Source organism: Paroedura picta, chromosome 12, assembly GCF_049243985.1.
Source record: "Paroedura picta isolate Pp20150507F chromosome 12, Ppicta_v3.0, whole genome shotgun sequence".
Classification (NCBI taxonomy): Eukaryota; Metazoa; Chordata; class Lepidosauria; order Squamata; family Gekkonidae; genus Paroedura; species Paroedura picta.
The window spans coordinates 33708095-33733510 of NC_135380.1; the positions used below are offsets into that span (position 1 = coordinate 33708095).

Here is a 25416-nt window from a genome sequence, read left to right on the forward strand (position 1 = left end):
TTCCTCAGCTTGGCCCATTATGCACGGCCGCCGAAACGGCGATTTCGGGTCACATGGAAAACGCGGAGGGGGAAGACGCGACGCATACCGGTTATACACGGGGCGGGGCGCGACGGCGGCAAAACCCAGAGTAACCGATTATGCACGCGCCGATCCGGGCGCCGCTTCTGGTTGCGCCCCGCTCACCCGGAAGCTGCGCTTTCTTCCGCGTTTCACTGACGCGGCTTTTTCGGCGGCATGCACCGAAGCTGCAGCCGGTTGCAGCCGGCTCCGTGCGTTATCCGTGATTTTAGTCGCCGCCATTCCACCCCGAATGTGCGCTAAAACCCCCGTGCATAATGGGTCCTTATGTTAACTCTGCAAATTCTACCAAATGATATATGATGTGTGAAATCAAATACTTGTGATTTATCTATATTATAGAAATTGCAGGGATATACATAGTATATTATGACATGACATAGGAACCTACTTTATGAAGATGTTACAATTGCAGCTCGAATTTATCATAAACTCCCAGTGCAGTCTCTGCAATGTAGGATGCTTCTATAGGATTATTAAAAACAGCCCCCCTTCCCACCTATCCAGGCTTCATTAATGAATGTTGCTGTTCCCCCAAACTGGAAAGATATTGATTTCAGTGGTCAGATACCTCCTAAAACTGCAGACCTCTAGAGCAGGGGCTGGCACATGCTGGCAGGGGCTCATGGGCATTGTAAGCCATGAACATCTGGGCAACCACAGTTTGGCCACCCCTGCTCTAGAGCACAGAAATGTAAAAATAATGTACTTCCATATGTTCATAGACCTCCTCAGAGTTTATTATTTGAATGCAGGCAAGAGGTTCTTCATTAGCTCATTTCATTTGGGCTTTTACTGTTTATTCTGTTAATGTAGGCTTTGGCTTCAGTCCCATGACATGTGTTTCGGTATTTACTTTGTGACTTTTCTGAAAAAGTATTCGGAAAATCTTTTTGCTCTCCTCATATCAAAAAGCTGGGCATGCTTAATGGTAAGATCCTCTTCAAACATTGAGCTATTCACTAATTTGTGAAAGTTGAGTATACTCTCATGATTTTGGGGGGTTGCTGTCTTGTGTTTGTGTGTGTGGGATCCACATTCATTATATCTGGCTCGGTTGTGTGTGCACTTGCTGTGTATTTCAGATTGTAAGATATCACTAGATTGAAGTGCCAGGTATAAACTGGTTGTGTTTGTGGAGGATTAGAGGTACATCAAACTTTCTCCTCTTAACTAGATACAAATTGTCAGGACTTGGGCAAAAGAAATATGAGGAACATGGATTCATGCTGTTTCTTTGTCCATCTTGCTAATTTTCTTTCTATAGTATTTTCTTCATTGGTTATTTTGGAGACAGTGTGCTTATTTTGGAACATCCAAGTGTGTCATTTGAACCTCAGTGTCAATGGTACAGGTCTATCTGAAGGTCAAAAAGAAAATGGGGGAAGACTTCCTAAAATGTGACATCTTTATGAGAAAGAGGCCAACGTGGAACAATTGGGATTTATGTATTTCCTTTGTGTCCCACGGGGACCAGAGCAGCTCACCTGGTTCTCTTCTTCTGCAATTTATCCTTACAACAACCCTGTGCAGTAGGTTAGGCTGAGTGTGGGTGGCTTCCATGACAAGGTATGGATTCAAATCTTAGTCTCCCAGATCCTAGCCCAGCACTCTTGCTACCATACCATGCTGACATTATTTGTTGCAGCAGTCACCATGAGCTCCAGACAAACAGGGGAAGGCTGCAAAAAGCTCTCTCTTTCTACTCAGCAAGAAAGACCCACTGAACCCCAAACAACATGATACATTTAATACATGACCCCAATGGGGACTGACATCAGGACACCAGCTGATGCAGTAGGCTCGGTTTACAGGTGAAGATCATTTTTCTTTCCACTGTTCTACATGTTTGGCACAGAAGATCTCGTGATGCCTGTTCTCTCAATCACCTTCTGTTAAATTGCGCATGACCTTTTACTCAGCCAATAGGGCTCATAGTTTTCTGGTGACTCTTGGTTTGCAAGTTCTTTCTTTGCTGCTACCTTTCCTTTCTTCTGTATCAGTGTTATAGCTCCATTTCTTATGGTTGTGTGCTCTTCCTATTCCATGCACTCTTCCTATTCCAGCACATTAGCCTTGTAGGTAATTGCTGTTCCACCAGCATGTAAAGGTGTTCTTGCACCGTTCAGGAGAATCTGTTAACAGACAATGACCTCAAGAAGAACGGATGGATTGCTTGCAAGAACCTTCACAAATGTTGCAATTTGTTTTAAAATGCGATTTAAAAAGCGCACACACATGTAGAAAACTTCTTCCCCCGCCTGTCCTGAGGGCAGTCATCTTATCTGAAATTTTAAAACAGAGAGGCTGCAATTGCTGACCCTTCCTGGGGACTTAGGGAAGGGAGGAGAACACATGCTCCAATGGGGATGGAGGAAACCAGCTCCACCAGGGGGAGGAGCTCAGGGTGAGATAGGCTCCAGCCCTCCTGGGTGGTGGGAACCTCCCAAGGGAAGGTTGCAAGATCCCTTCTCCAGAGAAGGCCCTGGTTGCCTTAGGCCAGGGGTAGTCAAACTGTCATCCTCCAGATGTCTGTGGACTACAATTCCCATGAGCCCCTGCCAGCGAATCCATGGACATCTGGAGGGCCGCAGTTTGACTACCCCTGTTTTAAAAGGACACAGCTAGTAAAAGAGCTGCTAGGAAGGCATGGTGGAACTTGGTGGGAGTTGAACTTGGGGGTGGCATACTGTGGAAAAGAAACAGTGCTGGAACTAATGAAGTGCTTTAACATCAAAGGAAATTTCCATATTTCTAGGGTCTTCTCTGCCTGTAATTTTTATGTTTGGAAGAAGAAATGGAGGGAGGAGAAGCTCTAGATGAATATTCAAGATTATGAGGTTGGTTTTTAGTTGGACGCAGCACAATTTTTGTGGCTTGAGGAAACAGTGGTTTTTGAGGTCTTTTTAAAAGATTCCAGAACCTCTTCCAAATCCCATAACTTTTAATTCCTTAGACCATCTATCTGTCTCAGTTATATATTCCCTGTGACGTTATGTTGGATCATGATCATGCTAGCTGTTATCATAGGTCATTTCAAGGTTATTATTATATATATATAATAAAGTCACATTGAAAAATAAAAGAACCATCTCAGCATATCGAAATGTATTCATAATCTTACCATTTAGAACAGGGGGAGTCAAACTACATCCTTCCAGATGTCCATGAACTACAATTCCCAGGAGCCCCTGCCAGCATTCGCAGTTTGACTACCCCTGATCTAGAACATATAGTATCTGGCAAAAACTCTAGATATCAGCGTCATCACATGTGGTAAATAAAGCATTGGTTACTTCAGTCGCTGCTTTAATTATTTTTGTTGCTGCTACACCTCCATGAATATATACAAAACCACAATTCTTCCATAACTCCCATGGAAAGCATTGGACTTTAGATAGTTACTTTTAGATTATAGAACACCTATGTGCATGCATACTTTTATTTGTTGCATCCATAACCATGTTCTCAAGACAAACAGGTGAACATTGCAAAAGCCCCCTTTTCCTTCTCAGTAATTATGGACCTTTGAGCCCAAAGTACGGTTTCTATATAATATGTGGACCCCCCCCCCCTTCCTGGAGACCAGCAGCAAGATGCCACCTGTAAGTTCTTCTTGGGAATTCAAGTCTGAAGTGCTGCAGACACCTGATTTGTTTTGGGACCACAGCATGGGCAAGATGAGGAGCTCTGGCTTTCTCCCTGTACTATTTTTCTGACCTGAAATGGTCATCAGGGGTGGTATACCAAGCATTCAGTGTATGGGCAGTCCCCCAGATAGGGCAAATAATGCCACCTGGAGCCATTTCAGTTTGAGAGAATGGTACAGGAGCGTGGCTGAAGCCCCTTATCCCCTGGTGTGTTGTCCTAGTTTGAATTGGGCCCTTGCAGCTCTTTACAATTGTATACCCACAAGGAACTCACAGCTGCCATATGACTCCATGTGTCCCTGTGGTGATCCCTAAACATGTAATGCATAGTTTGGTCCTTTAGCAATAAGGATAAAGGTATGCCTTTTGGATATGCCTTTCTTCAGATACTTCCCACTACTTTTACAGGCTATTTTCTCCACAAGACTCAGCTGGAGCCAGATTTAGAGGTGTCTTTTTTCATTTTGACAGCTTTGCTAGTAAATATGTACTTTGCTATCTGCTTGGCGGGGGAAGGAGTCAGATCTCCTTCTGTTGTTACTACTGCAGCCCTTTGCTTCTTTTGATTGCAAAAAGGTGATCTGCGGCTCGGCTTTTGGCAAATCCAGTTGGCTCATATACGTCTGAGACGTCTGTAAAGTAAAATAACCTTAATTGTTCATAACCTTAATTTCCCTGTGTTTTGGTAACATAGAAAATCACCAGCATTTAAGGCAGAGCGGTTACTAGATTTGATGGAGAGAGTTTGCAAAGCAGTGGAATGCAGGAACCGACACCCTCGCCTCAGCAGCACCATGTTTTGTCCTGTGAACTCTTTCCAAAAAAAAGACATCATCAGCTTTCCTCCATAAATCTGTCTACTTCAGTGCATTGTGAAATCAGAACTACTTTTCTAGCCAGCCTGAACCCCCCTCCCAAGTTGAATCTCTCCTGCCTTGCATTGCATGCTGAATAGAGGTGTGCAAAAAAAGCAACCCCAAAATGGTATTTTTCAGATTCAAGTATACCAAATGGAGTTTCAGTTGAGGGGGGAAAAGACATCACCGTCCCTTTAAATGCCTTTTCCAAGCTGCTAGTGTACTCCGAAGGCATTTAAAGGGCTCACAGTCTGTTAAACCCCCCTTCAAGGATCGCTGCCTTGTTGTGGCAAGGGGGCTTGCGTAGTTCAGTGAAGCTATGAGCTATGCCGTGCAGGGCCACCCAAGACGGACAGGTCATAGCTGAGAGCTCTGACAAAAGGTGATCCACTGGAGAAGGAAATGGCAAACCACTCCAGTATCTTTGCCATGAAAACTCTATGGACAGTTCCAATAGGCATAACGATATGACGCTGGAAGATGAGCCCCTCAGGTCGGAAGGTGTCCAATATGCTACTGGGGATGAGCAGACGGCTAGTACGAGTAGCGCCAGAATGAATGAAGCGGCTGGGCCAAAGCCGAAAGGACGCTCAGTTGTGGAAGTAACTGGTGGCGAAAAGACAGTCCGATGCTGTAAAGATTTTTATTCCATAGGAACCTGGAACGTCAGATCCATGAATCAAGGCAAGCTGGACGTGGTTAAACAAGAAATGAGAAGACTGAACATTGACATTTTAGGAATCAGTGAACTAAAATGGACAGGAATGGGTGAATTTAATTCAGATGACCATCAGGTATACTACTGTGGACAAGAATCTCGCAGAAGAAATGGAGTAGCCTTCATAATCAATAAGAGAGTAGGAAAAGCAGTCTTGGGATACAATCCCCAAAATGACAGAATGATCTCAGTTCGAATCCAAGGCAAACCATTCAACATCACAGTGATCCAGGTCTACGCCCCAACCACTGCTGCTGAAGAGGATGAAGTTGATCAGTTCTATGAAGCCCTACAACACCTTCTAGAAGCAACGCCCAAAAATGATGTGCTTATCATCATGGGGGATTGGAATGCTAAAGTAGGAAGCCAAAAGATAACCGGGATAACAGGCAAGTTTGGCCTTGGAGTACAAAATGAAGCAGGGCACAGGCTGGTAGAATTTTGTCAAGAGAATACAATGGTCATAGCAAACACTCTTTTCCAGCAACCCAAGAGACGACTCTACACATGGACATCACCAGACGGTCAACACAGAAATCAGATTGACTATGTGCTCTGCAGCCAAAGATGGAAAAGTTCTATCCAGTCAATAAAAACAAGACCAGGAGCTGATTGTGGTTCAGATCATGAGCTTCTTGTTGCAAAATTTAGGCTTAAATTGAAGAAAGTAGGGAAAAGCACTAGGCCACTCAGGTATGAACTAAATGATATCCCCGACGAATACACAGTGGAGGTGACAAATAGATTTAAGGAATTAGATCTGATAGACAGAGTGCCTGAAGAACTATGGACGGAGGTTCGCAACATTGTACAAGAGGTAGCAACTAAAACCATCCCAAAGAAAAAGAAATGCAAGAAATCAAAATGGTTGTCTGAGGAAGCTTTACAAATAGCTAAGGAGAGAAGGGAAGTGAAAGGCAAGGGAGAAAGAGAAAGATACACCCAATTGAATGCAGAATTCCAGAGAAAAGCTAGAAGAGATAAGAATGCCTTCTTAAATGAACAGTGCAAACAAATAGAAGAAAACAATAGAATGGGGAGGACCAGAGATCTTTTCAAGAAAATTGGAGATATGAAGAGAACGTTTCATGCAAAGATGGGTATGATAAGGGACCAAAATGGTAGGGACCTCACAGAAGCAGAAGAGATTAAACAAAGGTGGCAAAATTATACAGAAGAACTATACAAGAGCGAGCTTAACATCCCTGATGACCACAATGGGGTAGTTACTGACCTGGAGCCAGACATCCTGGAATGTGAAGTCAAATGGGCCTTAGAAAGTCTGAGCAACAATAAAGCTAGTGGTAGTGACAGCATTCCAGTTGAACTATTCAAAATCTTAAAGGACGATGCAGTAAAAGTGCTACACTCAATATGCCAGCAAATTTGGAAAACTCAACAATGGCCACAGGATTGGAAAAGGTCAGTTTACATTCCAATCCCAAAGAAGGGCAATGCCAAAGAATGTTCAAACTACCGCACCATTGCACTAATTTCTCATGCTAGCAAAGTTATGCTCAAAATCCTACAAGCTAGGCTCCAGCAATATGTGGACCGAGAACTTCCAGAAGTACAGGCAGGATTTCGAAGAGGCAGAGGAACTAGAGATCAAATTGCCAACATACGCTGGATCATGGAGAAAGCTAGGGAGTACCAGAAGAACGTCTACTTCTGCTTCATTGACTATGCAAAAGCCTTTGATTGTGTGGAGCACAACAAATTGTGGCAAGTTCTTAAAGAGATGGGAATACCAGAGCATCTTATTTGTCTCTTGAGAAATTTATATGCAGGTCAAGAAGCAACAGTGAGAACTGAACATGGAATCACTGACTGGTTCAAAATTGAGAAAGGAGTTCGGCAAGGCTGTATACTGTCGCCTTGCCTATTTAACTTGTATGCAGAGCACATCATGAGAAATGCGGGATTAGAGGAGTCACAAATTGGGATCAAGATTGCAGGGAGAAATATCAACAACCTCAGATATGCAGATGATACCACTCTAATGGCAGAAAGTGAAGAGGAACTAAAGAGCCTGTTGATGCGGGTGAAGGAGGAGAGTGCAAAAGTTGGCTTGAAACTCAACATCAAGAAAACAAAGATCATGGCATCCGGCCCTCTCAATTCCTGGCAAATAGAAGGGGAAGAAATGGAGATAGTGACAGATTTTATTTTCCTGGGCTCCAAGATCACTGCAGATGGGGACTGCAGCAAAGAAATTAAAAGACGCTTGCTGCTGGGGAGGAAAGCTATGGCAAATCTAGACAGCATCCTAAAAAGCAGAGACATCACCCTGTCAACAAAAGTGCGTTTAGTCAAGGCTATGGTCTTCCCAGTTGCAATGTATGGCTGCGAAAGTTGGACCATAAGGAAGGCCGAGCGTCAAAGAATTGAGGCTTTTGAACTTTGGTGCTGGAGAAGACTCTTGCGAGTCCCTTGGACTGCAAGGCGAACAAACCGGTCAGTCCTAGAGGAGATCAGCCCTGACTGCTCTTTAGAAGGCCAGATCCTGAAGATGAAACTCAAATATTTTGGCCACCTCATGAGAAGGAAGGACTCCCTGGAGAAGAGCCTAATGCTGGGAGCGATCGAGGGCAAAAGAAGAAGGGGACGACAGAAAATGAGGTGGCTGGATGGAGTCACTGAAGCAGTAGGTGCAAACTTAAATGGACTCCGGGGAATGGTAGAGGACAGGAAGGCCTGGAGGATCATTGTCCATGGGGTCGCGATGGGTCGGACACGACTTCGCACATAACAACATAACAAAGTCTGTTAAACACCTCTAAATGGTGAGATCATCCAGAAGGTGTTTAATCGACTTTCTGACCATCCTGAAAACCCCTAATCTTTTGGGGATTTCATGGGTTTGGCCATTTCAAATAGCCCTGCAAAACAACAACAACATCAACAACAAAAAAGCCTTAAATCTATATCCTGCTAAAAGAATAGCTAAAAAATACCAATAAGTTATTTTCAAATTATTTTTGTGGCTCTCTTACAGCTGAATGGACGCTGTTAATGCCTCTCTTAACCCATTATTTTTGAAAATGCTGCTGATACTTTCACCATATCTGGGGCCATTTTTCCCCTCCCCCCTTCAAGCCTTTGTCTGAAGACAAATGACCTATCATCATCAAATACTAATTGGAGCTGCAGTCACCCATCCACCTTCTAGTATGTTAAGTGAACAAATGAAAGTTCTCATGAAATCATTTTATTCTGAAAAGCCAATAGGCTCTACCTTTTGGTGTGTTGGTAAGAACTGGGCTTTCAGTCACATAGCAGAGTATGAATGGAAGGAAGTGAAGAACAAATATGTAGCTGCTCTGTAGCCTGGAATAGCCACAGCAGACTGCACAGGATTGTTGAGGGGTCATGCAGTAGGAGCAGACAGGCACCCCAAGCATTATCTCAGGCATTCTCAGGGCAAGAGTTTAGGTGGGCCGCCATGTTGATCTGAAGCATCAGGACAAGTCCAGTGGCACTTCTAAGAACAACAAAATTTTATTCAAGGCATACGTTTTATGTGCATTTCTGAAGAAGTGGGCTTGTTCGCAAAAGAGTATACCTTGAATAGTTTTTACATTAAAAAATTTTTTTTACCTATAATACAGAAAATGTAGAGAAAGCTTACAGAAATAAAAGTTTTGGGGAAGTATTTTAGATATTCACTCCAGTGTTTTTGGAAATCTGGTCGACCAGTCTGCTGGCTTAGCCATTACCACTAGTTCTCTGAGTTTTGTGCTCTGTGAGTCCATGTGGGGAGTCTGCTCTAGTGATGATTAGTCTTGCTCAGGGGTAGTCCAACTGCGGCCCTCCAGATGTCCGTGGACTACGATTCCCATGAGCCCCTGCTAGCATGGACATCTGGAGGGCCACAGTTGGACTACCCCTGGTCTTGCTGCTGTTGTTGCATGAAAAAAGAATTCTGCACCTTGTTTGATACACCTGTGGATCTAATGCCAATTTTCATTTAAAGATGGTTGCCAATTTGCCGTGTACTTTTATCCAAAACTTTTTGATTAGTTTACAATTCCACCGCATGTGGAAAATTGACCCAATAGCATCCTGACATTTCCAGCATTTTCCTTAAATAAAATTTTGTTGGCCTTATAGGCGCCACTATATTCAGAGATCTTATGAGATCAGGCTAGCCTGAGTTAGCCAGGTGAAGGCTGTGCAAGATTACCTGACTATAATAATGTTTGTTCATTATTTACAATGTGTGAGGATGAATAGAAGTCTCTGTTTTGCTGCACATATGAATAGCTAAAAGCTGGTTTATGTGGGTTTCGCAGTGCCTGTCCTCACAAACCCCCAAGATACTGTGAATGTATATGTCATGCCTGGACCAGTGGCTACTATGAACAATACCGGAAAGCATTTGGAGGGGGGGGGGGTATTTGAACATAGCATAGTTCTGAGGTGATAAACCCAGAAACTTCTAAAGCCAGGGCAGTAACAGAACATCCGGCCTTTTATCCCCCCCCCCTTTAGTTGGTAACTAATGGACATATATAAAAAAATAAAGCCAAAATACATCAGAATAGTATTTGTTGCTTTTATTAAACATGTTCATTATTACACGGATAATGTGGTCATATATTAAAATCCCTACTTTCATTTATATACAGGACATGCTACATCAGACATCCATACTTTAACACACATCATACATTAGGAAAGAAATAAATGAGGTAATAAGAGTTTAGAATTTATGGTTTTCACTGTTCCTATTATGCGCTACAATAATTTTATTTTGGAAACTTACCTTAGTAGAGTATTAGGATTCAGGAATTCGGGTTTCTACAATTGACTTTATTTATAAATATATGGTCTCATAATTCTCTTTTAATGTGTATATTTGGCAGTTATAATGAAATATGGCAAATATAGTTTTGGATAACAAATAGTCTCTCCCAAGGATCATAACCTATTGGGTGTGTATAAATATTTTATATCTCTGTATCCATCATTGGCCTGCAAAGCTGGATAGCTCTTTTCATTATTGCTGTAATTACCGTGCTGGTCATGATTCTCGGGGTACAAAATAGCTTGAAACCTGTAAGCTGTAACTTATACGACAAAAGTAACATACATGGTTGCCTTATATCAGACCATTGGTCCCTCAAAGTCGGTATTCTCTATTCAGATTGGCAGGCTCTTTTGAGTCTCAGGCAGCAATCTTTCACATCATTTCTTACCTGAGCAATTTATCTGGAGATGCCGGGGACTGAACCTGGGATCTTGTGTATGTCAAGCAGAGGCTTTTCCACTGAGCCATGGCCCCTCCCCAAACAAAATCAAGGTTGCTTTTGAAATATGTGGGCATTGGGTTAAAAATGCTTCTTCTGTTTCTGTGATGACAAACACACCTGCTTGTACAGCTTACAGATAAAAGGAAGTAATTTAATAGAAAGAGATAAAAGTAAGCGGTATGGTTACTCATTTCTTGAGTTCTAATATTGTATGGTTATTCATTTCTTGAGTTCTTGAGTTCTAATATTGCCTTAAGCCCAGTGAAAAAAGTGGGTCTGTATTTGTGCTAGGGACTGTGTGACCTCTTCAGAGCAGACACTTCTTAACAGCTAACAAGGGACAATCATGCTACCTTTCTATGGTGCTGTACTGGCTACATAGTTTCAGAGGATATAATTTCCTGTGTCAAATGAATTTATTATTATATCAAGAAGTCTTGCTGTACAGTTTTTAATATGTCCAGTATTTGAAAATACATATATAACATACAAAAATATTTAGTCGATGTGGCAGTACTTTTAGCATCTCTGTTTATCTACAGTCCATTTTATCTGACAGGCTTTTTAAAAAAGAAGAAAAATCAATACAAAGAGAGGTGTTTCTTGCCATTTTGGTGATCTGGAACAATTCTTTAAAAATACAATATACAAGTCCTCCAGTTATTAACTGTCAGTGTACAATATATTACATTCTTTGCTGCTGAGAAAAAATGTGTTCTGTTTAGCACATCCAAACGTTGCTGCTTTTCATCTGAGGCCTCATACTATAGGAAGCATGAGGAGAATTGCTTTCAGTGGAATGTATTGGGGTTAGGCCTAATCATCATGACAACTTTCTTCAGTGAATATGAGCCCCCTCGGAATTCAGCCCAGTAGACGCCATCTTGATATCGACTTCGGTAGTGCCCACCTCGGTACCACACACCATTAAGGTTGGAGTGGGCACATGCATTGTACCACCATCCGCCTTTCTGGTAATGAGCACAGTTACCTGTAATAGAAGGGAAGAATTACTCTCTAAAGAAGCAGGGTATATCAATCTAGCTAATGTGGCCCTATAAGTTCAGCTGTTTGGTTTTCTGTGTATATTTAATTAGACATATAATGCTTGATGTTGTATCTGGGAAGACAGTTTTCCTTTGTGCTTCTGCATAAGGATGATACAGGAGTACATCGGTGGCAGAAATGAACCAGCATCATGTATGTAATGATGGAATATCCTTTTAGTGGGAATTACTACATTAGAGCATGCATCTGTTCTAAGATAAGGAACAAGTACCTGTGTCATTCTTTCCAGTTTTGTAGGGGTATAACCCAAGAGCACACGGAATGAGTTATTTCCCCCTTAGCATACTGTATCTACCCTTGTGTACTCATAGGCCAGTCATGATTTAGAGATGTGTTCTCCATTCCATTTATACAGACATTATGCAAAAGAAATATTATGAGAGAATGCAAATGTTAACAAGAACTCCCAAATTTCCCTTTTCTAGCTAACCATTGAATATTATGTCTTTAGCAAACTACTTCTGTGATCAACATGAGGTGACAAGACCTCATTCCCTTTCCTTCAGTCTTTTTAATCACAGAAATTTCAGATTGGAAAAGAAATTTAGTGCCAAGATTAATATATGGGTTTTCTAAACTCCCCTGAATCCAATGGAAAATATGGGAAATTCAGAGGAAAGGTTAGGATGCTCTAAGGTTTGAAGAATGACATAGAAGCAGCATGTCTCTCCTCTTCTCTACATCCTTTGTGGCAGTTAGAAAACTCGGGGAAGTCATTGGGTTGGAGTCAACTAAAAATATAGACTTTCAGAAAGCCAAGTCAGAATTTGTGCCCCTTGTAAGTGAGGTTGAGTCTCTTAGATGAATTTCTCTGACCCTTGATTGCTTCTGTTACCTTACAATCACATGCTACATGCAGTTGCTGCCTTATTGGCTACCTGGACTATTTAGCAAGCCAGACAGGCTGAGCATTTTAGACAGTGAGGCTCCTAGTCTGTGGCTCATGGTGGTTCTTTTCCACTTAGCTTTTCTCCCGTCACCATAATTCTTTCTTGCTTTTCTCGTCTGGTTTGCCTAACCCACTTAGCTGGCTATCTGCCTGTCTTGGAAGGATGTTTCACAGACTGCTGGAACTTCACTCCAGGACATTCTGCAAAAGCAGATTTACTTAAGGGCTAGCTTCTCTTGGGTATACGTCTGACGTCGACTATGAGCAACTTAATTTTCAATTTGTTCAGTACATTATATAGAGATATTATAACAATTGTTTTCTCCAAGATACATTCCCTTAACATTTCTAGTAAATTTGTACCTGTATATACGTCATGATCTCTGTCCAGTGTAGTGAATTGTTTTCCATTGTGCCATGTGAAGGAATCTCCAGCATTACCATTGTATCGGCCCAGACGTAACTTGTAGTATTCACTTTCTGGCTCCAGTCGGAAACTGGCATATTCAGCAAATACTTTGCGTCCCGACCAGTCTTCCATGGTTATTAGCAATTTGTAGTTGCCCTGATTGGTCAACCAGTAGATATTTTCTAAGCCCAGCCAGTACTCTCCATCTATGTTACCAAATCCTTGCTGTAGAAAACAAGAACAAGTGATTTAGTACATGATGCCCAATTTATGCGACGATCCTTAATTGCAGTAAAATTGTGGTGCTTTCATAGTAAGTGCAAGAGAACTCTCTGGGATGCAGTGTTGTCTCTGAAAATACTCTGGTAAGTTCCTTCCCTGGCAGGCCTTTGTGAGTTGTGTCTCGGGAGGGGGGATTATTTTCCAAAGGTTATTGAGGAAGCTATTAAGTGACTGTCTGGTTTCTTGTGGATCAGTGCCCACCTCTTAGAATTTATGTCCAGTGTTGCTTCTGACTGATTCTCTCATTGGCAGTTTAAGAACGAGTTCATGTAAAAAATACAGTTTTCTTTTAGCTGTGCAGATTTTAAAATCATAGGCTACCTTATCATTATGGGAGTTGCTTTCCCATACTACTTCACGTGCTGCTCTGGCAGCATATGCACCTTGAACTCACATAGGACAGGTCAATGCCATAGAGCTTTCCATCAAACATCATCTGGGCAGGGTCAAGAAGAAAATATGAGATGGAAGAAACCATGGTATCAACCCTGCTCATGTGGCTCCAGGGTGCTTACTTACCCCCCATTCCATTACACTAGTACAACAGACTGGGGAGAAGCCACAGGGAAACATCTCCCATGCCTCTACACTGGATTTGTTACAAACCAAATTCAAGTTTCAAACCAAATTCTGCTAGGGCTTATTCTTGTGCTTTAACTGGAAAGCCTTTCTTGAGCATAATGGAAACTTCTGCAGAACCTTTGGTCCTCCCTCACTTTCCAGCACAGGGAAAACGGCAGAGGGTTTTGAACCACCAACTTCTGCATAAATATGGATTTGTTGCATCTGCCACAAATGTGCAGCAGTTGACTCATATAAATTATTTCATGTCTTTGCCACCTGTTTTCCTGTAATGCTACCAGACTCAGCGCAGTTCAGTTATCCGCTCCCTCTAATTCACCATCTGATGTTGCTCTCAGTCTCTTTTGGACTGCCTGGATTTTGGATTGTCAGCTTGCCTGTTTCTTTGTGTGCTACTAATCTCTAAAATAAAGAAACAAAACCTTTGCTACTTTTCTGTAGCCTCACCCATTCCTAGCTTCCAGAATTCCAGCTTCTGGACAGCTGTGAGATCTTGGTCAAAGTTCAGTCAAAACTGTCTGCTAGGATGTGCAATTACTTAATCCTATAGAGGAAAAGGTAGACCATGATCTGCTCCCTCTGACAATGAGAGCTTTAATAAACATGCGCATGAACACTCATGAAGCTGCCTTATACTGAAACAGACCAGTGGGCCATTGGGGGTCTCAGACAGACTGGCAGACTGACAGACTGGCAGCAGCTGTCCAGGGTCTCAGGTAGAGCCTGTTTTTATCACCTACAGACCATTTCTTTTAACCCCTGTTAGAAAGACTTTAAAGACATAAAATGAAAATGCTCAGCCCTTTTCGTTTGTCCTAACCTTGTAAGTTTCCCAGTTCCTGAAAAAGTTGACAGATCCATCTAGACGTCTCTGAATTACTGTCCAGCCGCCAGGATCATGTCGTTGGTCACACCAGACCTGCATCAGACGGTTTGTATTTTCAGGCTTGACAAGGTATATTGAACTGGTATCATGGCCATCTTCCAAAGCCTGCAGGCAGTCTCTCCAGGGACCTGTTTGAGAGCAGATAAAAAATGTCTATCACTGACACTGGCTGGGTTAATGTTTTCTGCTGCCAGGGATATTCCTTGGTTGGAAGAGACCATCAGCCAGTGAAGCGGGTTTTCTGAAGAAATTGAAATGGAAAATTTTCTGGGAAATTTTCAGGAATTTTTACTGAGAATTCTCCCAGTTCAAATTAAAATAAATAGTTTCAATATTCCAGTGAAGTTAGCAAAATTTAAATAGTGTTAGAAAGTTAAGATACATATATCATGCATAAGCCTGGACCATGCACAAGGTCCTTGCTCCGCTTCCCACATTTAGCCCATCTAATGATTGATTTGCCGCAGAACAGTTCTGACAGCTAAAGCTAATGGCCTATATTTACATATGTGGGTGGAAACTTCCAAAGGGAAAAAAATTCCACCCCACAACACTGGCATCAGCCAGCTGAATGGGCTTGTTTCGGAGATTGGAGTGAGGAGGCAAAGCGGTAGTTCAGTCTGTAGCTGTTTCCTGCAAGGAAAAGACCTTTGTAATTTGTAGAAATCCTACGTTTCCTCACCACCCCCTTAAGTCTTTGCAAGAGGTCCGCATGCAGACATCTCCATCTTCAAATATGCATTGTCAGTCTGCTGCAAGCGTGAAGTGAGGGTTTTGGTTTAAGTTGCCTGCAGAGAATACTGTTTTGTATTTGCTTTTTAAAAATACAACATTCCCTTGAATGAAATTTGCAATACACGTTCAACCACCATTCAGTGCTTCAAGATGAAAATTACCCGTTTCAGAATACTTGCTGTCAAAATATCCAGTAAGGTAGAAAATATACTGTACCACAATATTTCCATTGGCACCATCTTAACACAGCCCGCGGCGCCGCGGGCGCCGTGGACTAAATAAAGCCGTACGGGCTTAGGGGGAGGAGTTAGGGCGGGCTCTGTCCGGGATGAGGAAGGGTGCCGATTGGCCCCTTCCTCTGGACAGTCCACCGGTGGGGCCGCGCCTGCCAATTGGCCTCGCCGATTCCCACCCTGGCGAAAAGGGAGCGCGGCTCGCAGTTGCTCCCTGGCCGATGGCCTGATGCGCCAAGAGGTGTGAAGCTCCTCTCGCCGCATCAGGCCGCCAGCCGGGGAGCCCCCGGCAGCCGCGCTGCGCGCAACTGCCAGAGGCTCTCTTGCCTAGCGCCCGCTGTATTTTGATTACAGCGGGCTTGATTACTAGTTGTTTATAATATACTTCTCACTTTTCAATCCAGACAATGGCTTGACCCCCTACACTCACTGTTGAAGATGAGTAGCAGAATGGTATAAAATACTTTTAAAACAAAATACCTTTAAAGATCAGCACATTGGTATCCATGATCAGGTTTGAGGTTTATGTTTCAGGTTTGAACATTACCTTTCTGCCTGGAATCATTTTGAAGAAAAAGCGTGTGTGCAAAATACCTTTTAATGCAATGTAACTTTTATTTGAAGGGAGATCTCTAGAGCATTGTGATTTATAACTGATTATATCATTTCAGTGTGGGAGGTCTCACAAAAGAATGGATTTAATAAAAGGCATAAATGGAATGTTTTATTGATGTAATGCCTTAGTACCGGCTAGCAAGCATTTGGTCGCTTTAAAGCCAGCTCACATTTTTAGAGGTTTCTGTTAGCACCTTTATACAAGAAAATGCATATTGATTTAAGTGTGCAAAGTGCTGGGAAGCGTTTTCTTTATGCAGCAAGTAGAGCTATAAAAAAGCAAGCACATGCACAGATTACTTTCACACAGAAAAAATATAACACGTGAATAAATCTGTAAATTTTAATGTAAAGCAGGTAATATTGAAAATTAAGGCTGCAATAGGCCCATTATGCACAGCATATGCCATGCAAAGAAAAATCTGCACATAAACTTGTAGAGTCTTTGCATTCCTATTCTGGAAGGAGATTTGATAACATTGGGGTAGGATTCATAACAGAATCAGCAAACAGAGATGTTAACAAAGTCTGTTACGAGAAAGGGAACTATATTTGACTTTGCCATCTTTAGCATCCTGAAGCTGTGGCCAAATGGTAGACCCATCTGTTCTGTACGCAGAAGGTCCCAGTTTCAGTCTCTGGTCTCCCAAGCTAAAGGCTGTCAAGTAACAGGTGTTGGGAAAGACTTTTTTTCTGCCTGAGAATTTAGAGAACAGCTGCTAATCTAGATGGGCAGTACTGGGTTAGATTAAATGGACTATTCTGACAATGTTTAAGGCTGGTTCATATGTGTAGCAGCAGCTGGTGGTCCACATAGCCCCTGACTCTGATTTTCCACGAAGCCCTGCCATGGCCAGCGCGGGCATTATGGCCCATGCATAATGGACCTATGACAGGGATGGCCAAACTGTGGCTCTCCAGATATCCATGCTGTCGGGACTTCATGGCAATTGTAGTTCCTGGAGAGCCAGAGGTTGGCCACCATGGGTAAAGTCCCAGTCCTACTCTTCACTCCCTAAGGCACTACCTCCTGGGGTATTCTAAAGAAGTTCAGCATCTGGTGCAAGGCCTCCGAAGGAGAACATAAAGAACATGCTGGTTCTGATACGAGAAGGCATTCCTTTTGATATTGTGGACCAAGGCTATTTAGAGCTTTATAGCCCAGCACTATGCATTCTGTCCTCAAGACAGTAGGCGATAAAAATATTTGGTGAAATATCAAATCGACAAGCCATGTTGGTAACCTAGCTTCAGATTTTAGCTGCAGTGCAAACTGTGCTACAGCCTACTTGTAAACCATTGTAAACCTGGCAGGGGCTCATGGGAATTGTAGTCCATGAACATCTGGAGGACCACAGGTTGACTACCCCTGCTGTACAGCACCCCTAGTACACATGGGAAGTTCACATTGATATGCTTGTGGTCCTTGGTTTCAAGGAGTGTTTTTAGACCAGCATGTGACAGATTTCAGAGAATTCTTCCCAGTGGGCAGCCTATCGCACAATTCATTATTGGTCAAGGTATTTTCAGTTGTTTTCTACAGAACAGTTCTTCAGAGGGATTTTTTAAATGGAAAATAAATTGTATCTCCATTCTTTCAGATATTTCCACAGGTGTCGTCCTGTGTAAAGTATGCATAACCTTACCTCAATGCAACATTTTTTAAAAAAATCCCTGCCTCTTTCTCTTTATGTTCTTTGTTTGCATATTTTACGCATATTGATCATGTGGACTAGAAGCCCAAGTTCAACATAAAAGTGTAGACATGTGATTTCAGATTTGTTTCTGGAATGAGGATGAACATATTAAATGCATAGCAAAATAGACATGATGTAACAAGACTTCTCAACAGAAAAAAAAAGACTTTGCTTTACAATTCCAGTCTTGCAGTGATTACCAAGCAAGGTTTGGGACATATGTCTGTGTGACAAATGGCAAACTTTTTTTTTCTGTTTAATGAAGCAGCGTGGCCCTCTTGCCTTAATGAAAATCTATAGCAGGGGTAGTCAAACTGCGGCCCTCCAGGTGTCCGTGGACTACAATTCCCAGGAGCCCCTGCCAGCTTTCGCTGGCAGGGGCTCCTGGGAATTGTAGTCCACGGGCATCTGGAGGGCCGCAGTTTGACTACCCCTGATCTATAGTCTTCAGAGCTATTTGAGCTTTGTGTGCCTGTTCGGAAGGCACATTAATGCACTACACATGAACAATATTGTCAGTGTATACTTGAGATGTAACAGTAGTTCTTGTTGCTGTGGTTTCTTCCCTCAGACACAGTGCTTGGCTGACACAATGACTTGATGAATAGGGATAATGAATGAAAGTGCAAATTGATCTGTTGGACATAGTTCAGAGGCTGAATGCTACAGAGGGTGCTAAATATATCACATTCTGGCAAAGTTTCCATTTGTTATGTCTTAATTAGTGTCACATGCTAGCAATGCTCAGCAAAACATGTAGGAGGCACAGTGCTTGGGTCTCCTTGTTACTGTTTCTGTGCAAGAAAAGAAGGGAGCTATATTAAATAACATATATAAGAAATAAAGCTGCCTTGATTTCATTTAGAAGAAGAAGAAGAAGAAGAGTTGGTTCTTATATGCCGCTTTTCCCTACCCGAAGGAGGCTCAAAGCGGCTTACAGTCGCCTTCCCTTTCCTCTCCCCACAACAGACACCCTGTGGGGTGGGTGAGGCTGAGAGAGCCCTGATATCACTGCCCGGTCAGAACAGTTTTATCAGTGCCGTGGCGAGCCCAAGGTCACCCAGCTGGCTGCATGTGGGGGAGCGCAGAATCGAACCTGGCATGCCAGATTAGAAGTCTGCACTCCTAACCATTACACCAAACTGGCTCTTTTTGTGCAAATATATAGGTGTATCTGGAGTGAGATAGTGGAATTCGTGTTTGTTTGTTGTGCTTGGGTTTGTTTGGAAAGAAGAAGAAGAGTTGGTTCTTATATGCCACTTTTCTCTACCCGAAGGAGTCTCAAAGCGGCTTACAGTCGCCTTCCCTTTCCTCTCCCCACAACAGACACCCTGTGAGGTGGGTGAGGCTGAGAGAGCCCTGATATCACTGCTCGGTCAGAACAGCTTTATCAGTGCCATGGGTAACCCGAGGTCACCCAGCTCGCTGGATGTGTGGGAGTGCAGAATCGAACCCAGCTTGCCAAATTAGAAGTCTGCACTCCTAGCCACTACACCAAACTGAAGATGCCTGCACCATGTACCCTAACCTGGCTAATTTGGGAATTTTGATAAAAGGTAGTGGGTACCACCACCAAATGACTGGCACAGAGTGAGGTTGATAAAAACATGCCTAGATAGGCAGGTCAATTGCAAAACGGTGGGAGGTTCTAAACCAAGCATCCATCTATGATGGAGGCAGCTACCTCCAAAGTCAATGCTTCCAGCAGGCATAAAACACCTCATGGACTGAACTAAAGGATCTCCATCTACAGTCAGGCGGAAGAAAGCTGGTTATTTGACCTGAGGAAGAGATGCTGTTTGATTTCAGTGTACAACGAAGGGGGAGGAGTGTTCCCCAAATTGGCCATAGGAAGAAACCAGCACCAGAGACGTAAGAATGTTGGCCTGTGTGGCCAAGCTGAGGTACAAGACTAGAAGAATTGTTTTTATAACCTGCTTTTTACTAGCTGAAGGAGTCTCAATTACAATTGCCTTGCCTTCCTCTCCCCACCACAGACACCCTGTGAGGGAGGTGAGGCTGAGAACAGCTCTAACAGGACTGTGACTAGCCCACAGTCATCCAGCTGGCTGCATGTGGAGGAGCAGGGAATCACTGAACTCTCCAGATTGGAGGCTGCCATTCTTAACAACTATACCATGCTGGCTTGCTATAATATGTAATATGCCTGCCTGGGCTGAGCCCAGCATTTTGCTAGGTTGGGATTTATAGGAAGCAGCACAAAGCTTCTGTATAGTTACATTCAGGATCCTTTGGATTTTATTCCCAAGAAGCAAATTTCTTGCACAGATAATGCCAGTTAAAAATGAATTCTGCTTCCCTGTGGTGCATGAAACAGGTCACAGGTTAAGTAGTTTTCTTCCAACAAATTGGACTAAGAGTCCCAGTTTGTGAGAGAAGCTCAGAGAAGCCTGGATGCTAAATGAAGTTAACTGTTAAATGGAAGGTTCTTCCTGCAAGAAGAACTTGAGGACTTAGCAACAAATGGGGTTCATACAGACTGGTTTAAAGTTTGGTTGTTATGACATTTGAATACAACCCAGGCACCTTTAGAAAGCTTGCAACAATATGGATCGTAATTTTTGTTCAGCTCAGAAATTAGGAAAACCATATTGTTCCTGTGACTTTTAAGGTAACAACCTGATTTATTTTAATTAAGTTTTCTAATTAAGCCACACATTCACAAAAACCCTTGGATGCTACAGATTCTTTACTTCATTTTCTGTTCCTCAGATTTTGTGGAATCCTTCACTACTCTTCATATTGGCACACTGGATTTCATCTAACACCCTGTCCCTGGGTATCTGTTTTGCTACATTAAAATATGATATATGTGCACAAGGAAGCTGTGTCAAATTACTGTTACTCACATAGAAATTCGGTATGACGCATTTCCTGACACAGCAGGGTTTAAGCTTATTTTTACAGGAAAGGAAATATATTTCTCCAGAGTTTCATTCTGCAATTCTCGGCACCTTTTGAAAGCATGAATATTTATACCCATTGGATGAAATCTGTAGCCAGTCTGTTCAAACAGGTGTGTGGAATAGCGCTTAGATCCTGCATGTGAAACTGTTCATAGGCACCTGTGGGCTTTTTTTAAAACTGAGAAGCAAAACCCAATTTTTTTTCTATTGAGTGATACTGGAGTCAGTGTTGGGTTTTTTTTTTTTAATTAATTATTGATTTAAAAGCATAATGATGGAGATGCGAATGAAAATCTCAGAAGGAAAGATGCAAACGTGTCCAGTGTAGTTAAACGAAGGATCCTCTAGCTTGTGATACAGTTCCAGCATGGCCTTTAGAGCCAAGGAAATTTTCCATAACTGCAATAAAGGAACATTTCAGTTTTGTCTGAGTACAGATTCTGATTCTCTGAGTGGGAAGTAGACTTCCCTTAGGAGATGAAGGCAAGATGGAGGAGGAGTATATTCCTCTGTAGTTTTTCTGCCTGAGAATCAAGAGAGGATCTATAGCAGGGGTAGTCAAACTGCGGCCCTCCAGATGTCCATGGACTACAATTCCCAGGAGCCCCTGCCAGCGAATGCTGGCAGGGGCTCCTGGGAATTGTAGTCCATGGACATCTGGAGGGCCGCAGTTTGACTACCCGTGGTCTATAGCCATTGTAGAGAGGCTCCCACCGTTTGCCTTTTTTCATGGCTGCAAGTTTAACTTCTGCAGGGTAGGATGCCATGGAGACTGCCTAGCTAAGTAGCCATATTTCAGCTGCATAAGACTGTCTTGCTTCTATACTGAAGGCAAGGGCACAGTTCTTATATTTAGGGGCCCTCTTACCATTTTCTTAACACATTAAAGATTTATCAAGCTCCAATATCCCTGAACCTTGTCTTACAGTTGAACCTTAAAAAAAAATTGCAACAAGGACTCAACTATACTCTGGGAAGTGTTATTAACACTTAATCACTTGAGCAATAAATAAAATGATCTAATGGAAGCAGTTTTATTTTTTCATAATAGTACTCTAAGTAGAAGAGGTGTATATTTGTGTGTATATAGTTTAGTGTGTGCGGAAGTCAAAGTGCAGTACAAAATGATGTTAGGGTCACTGAATTCCTCTGTTGCAGTATCTGGTGAATTGGGTTTGCGTATAGCATTAAGTGTTGAAAAGGTTTCTGTTTGTTTTTCGACATTTGTGAAAGAGAAGCAAAGGTGAATAAAGGCTCTCACTAGTTATAGAATGGCAAATCTTGTTAAAAAATGGTTGCCATTAGCATGTGGTTTATATAGCGGCCATAATGCACAGTGGAAGGTGTTGGACTCTTTAATCACTGCATTCCAAAGCCTTCTATTAAAGTCAGTAGGTGTAACTCTATTAAGGATGGGAGTTCCGACTGGATATTGCATTAGGTAACTGTAGATATTGTCATAAAATCCATTGTAAATAAACCAACATATCATAGAATCATAGATTTTAAAATCAAATGGTCTTTTCCTTGTGCCGCGTATATTCTGCACATAAAAATGCTAATTCTGTGTCAAGAATCAGAGCAGAGTAAGAATTTACATTTCTTAGTTTGCATAATTTATCCTGCAACAGTTACTATTATGCAGTTTTCTGGACTTCCTAATATAGAAAGACAAGGAAATAAAACTACATTCCTAACTTCTGGAAATCCTATTCAATCACTCTTCTGTTTTTTGAGTTCAGTAGATATTCACATATCCAAGCATATTTTGCCAGCTGAAACAGACTTTGAACAGAAAATGAAATGAAAGTGTGATTTTTCCATGCTCCATCAAAGTGATAGTGTACTCGAACACTTGCTTATTAAATGCAAGTAATTTCCTCTTTCAAAAGACTTGATCAGCACTCAGGGCATATTCTGTTGTGTGGAATAAGACCGTTTGGCAATCAGTATGACCAAAGCATATGATTTTCATCCTTATAGTTTGCACTGTCCGAATATTGTGTCTGGAATTATGCCTGTGCATGCATGTATATGTGCATGTGTATATATATGTGTGTGTGTATATATAATCAGTGCACATATATTCTTACAGTGAGGATTGTAAGACTATTTTCCTCTGCAGTGCTAAGATTTTGGACTTGTTGCTCAAAGTTTCTAATTTTTTGTTCCAAGATAGTCTTCCCTGGATTCTGAAACAGTATCCGTCACTTTTTAATTTTCTCTTGGGATTTGTAAAGAGGTAGAAACTGACCATGACATAGTTGTTGAAATTCTGCCCAAACTGTAAGTGTTCCTGTAAAATTTATGGAGGATTACATAAGCCATAAAAAGGATAAAGTATATCTATCATTAAAAATCAGACATACTCTTATTTTATATAGAAACCACATTTTGGCCTGGTTTTGGACGTAAATGCTGAAATTGCCCTTGTGTTTTCTCAGTCTGGCATAGTAAATGATGTATGTAGAATAACTACACTAGCTATACAGGGGCTTAAAATATTGTCAAAATGTATCTTGTAGTTGAGATTCATTTCCACTTTTAGTCGGAATCTATTGGACCCAGCATGGGTTATGATCTGGAAACTATAACAACCTTGTTCTGAAGGGCTATTTCCATAACCAAGTCAATGTGTGGTGATATGTGTAAGGAAGAATCTCAATTTGTGGAAAAACAAGGTAAGCATGTGTATATGTCTCTACTACATAATGAAATTTCACCACATTTGAAATGCCGTGAAATTGCAGTGATGCATCAAGAAGAAGAAGAATTGGTTCTTATATGCCACTTTTCTCTACCTGAAGGAGGCTCAAAGTGGCTTACAATTGCCTTCCCCTCCCCACAACAGACCCCCAGTGAGGGGGTGAGGCTGAGAGAGCCCCGATATCACTGCTCAGTCAGAACAGCTTTATCAGTGCCATGGTGAGGCCAAGGTCACCCAGCTGGCTCCATGTAGGGAACTGCAGAACCAAACCCAACTCGCCAGGTTAGAAGTCCGCGCTCCTAACCACTACACCAAGAAGAAGTAAATGTTGTAAACCACTTTGGGTGTGGAGAAAACTGGTATATAGATGAAATAAATAGGAAGTATTTCGTTTAATTTTTAGATTTATGGTGTGAGGAAATATTAGGATTGGAGAAAAATTCAAGGGCATTTCCACACACCTGTAAAAATAGCGTTACGCCAGCTGAATGGCGTAACACTAAATATAATCGTGTCTCCCAGCCCCTCCTCACCCTTTTGATGTCTTGGTCTTCTCTGCCACCTTTTTGCACTTCTCACCCTCCATACTGCCTGCTTGAAATGACGGAAGAGAGCAACGTGGTTTATACACGACTCTCGCCTGTCAATCAAACCAGGCAACCACTCCCCTTTCTTCATGCTTTAAAGGTCCTGTGATGCCCGCTAATTTTTAAAAAATGCGTACTAGTCTGTTGCTATGCCTGTGCATCTAATCATAGATGCATAGCGCTTTTTGAACGCTACTCCTTATTGAATCACAAGTCTTGATAATTCAAAAAATTAATCTCGTTCGCAATTTTGGGAGGAGGGGGCTTTAGAGAGGCATGCTTTGTGCTACAACATTGGGGGGAAAGTATTTCTGGCATTGCCTGCACGCTTGTCCACCTATTTGCTGAGGGTGGGGCAAGGCAGGTACCTTTCATGCATTTTAGCCGCCATAACTTCCCTCCACTGGTTGCTTGCTGGTTGCTCTCCTTTAGTCAGCACTACATAGGTTGGTGAATCCACTTTTTGGGATTCACTAACTTAAGCTTTAAAATGGAGGATGTAGCCGGCCACTTACTGCCCAGATGTTGCATACTGGTGACGTTATATGGAGGGGCCGGAATATAACAACTGCTTAAGGTTAACATTTCACTACATTTAAAGGGTGCGGAAATGCCCCAAGTTTTTCTGCTTTCTTGGTTTTGCCAAAAATGGGTGCTGTTTTCCTTATCTCGTTGCCACATGCCATTCTCATTTATGTGATATCTGGACCTCTTTACATCTTATGCTCACATTGGGCCTGGGGTCCCCATCCTGTGGCACATTGAGACATCAGCTGTGGGTTCTCCTCAGTATCCTCATGTGTGATTCGAAATTCAGATTGTGACCATGTGTGCTCATGTGTTTGACTGCAGGCCAGATAGTTTTGGCCAGGAACAGATTAGGTCAGGAGACTGACACAGGGGAGAAGACCTGAAGCCCTTTCTTTCCATGTGCCACAATTGCAGTCTGAACATGGTAACATGTGTGGGAATTGCATAAAGAAGACCTCAGCTCCAGAATTCATCACTCCTGTTACACTGTGCTATGATGAGACTTGATAAAGTATAACAAGCTGTTGGGGAGGAAATCATATGATGAGAATATGAAACTGCCTTACAACTTTGGTTCCTATATTGAGACAATTAGTTAGTTGAGCATCGTATTGTCTCTGTTGACTGGTAATAATTTTCAAGGCTGAGAAGGGGCTTACTCAGCACCTGCTGCCTCAGTTTTAACTGGAGATGCCAGGGATTGAAGT

At 42.2% G+C, this 25416-nt stretch overlaps 2 protein-coding genes across 7 annotated transcripts in view; one reads left to right on the plus strand and one right to left on the minus strand.

Annotated features, from left to right (window-relative positions):
• RALGPS1 (Ral GEF with PH domain and SH3 binding motif 1) overlaps nt 1-25416 on the plus strand; it is a 240587-nt gene that overhangs the window by 90564 nt on the left and 124607 nt on the right. The window lies entirely within an intron of this gene.
• Nucleotides 9851-25416, minus strand: part of ANGPTL2 (angiopoietin like 2) — a 35083-nt gene continuing 19517 nt past the window's right edge. Inside the window, exons 3-5 of the mRNA XM_077304841.1 lie at nt 14612-14805; nt 12882-13152; nt 9851-11552 (exon numbers count right to left, since the gene is read on the minus strand). Of these exons, the coding sequence (XP_077160956.1) occupies nt 11353-11552; nt 12882-13152; nt 14612-14805 (665 nt within the window). The 3' untranslated portion in view covers nt 9851-11352. The remainder of the gene's footprint in view (nt 11553-12881; nt 13153-14611; nt 14806-25416) is intronic.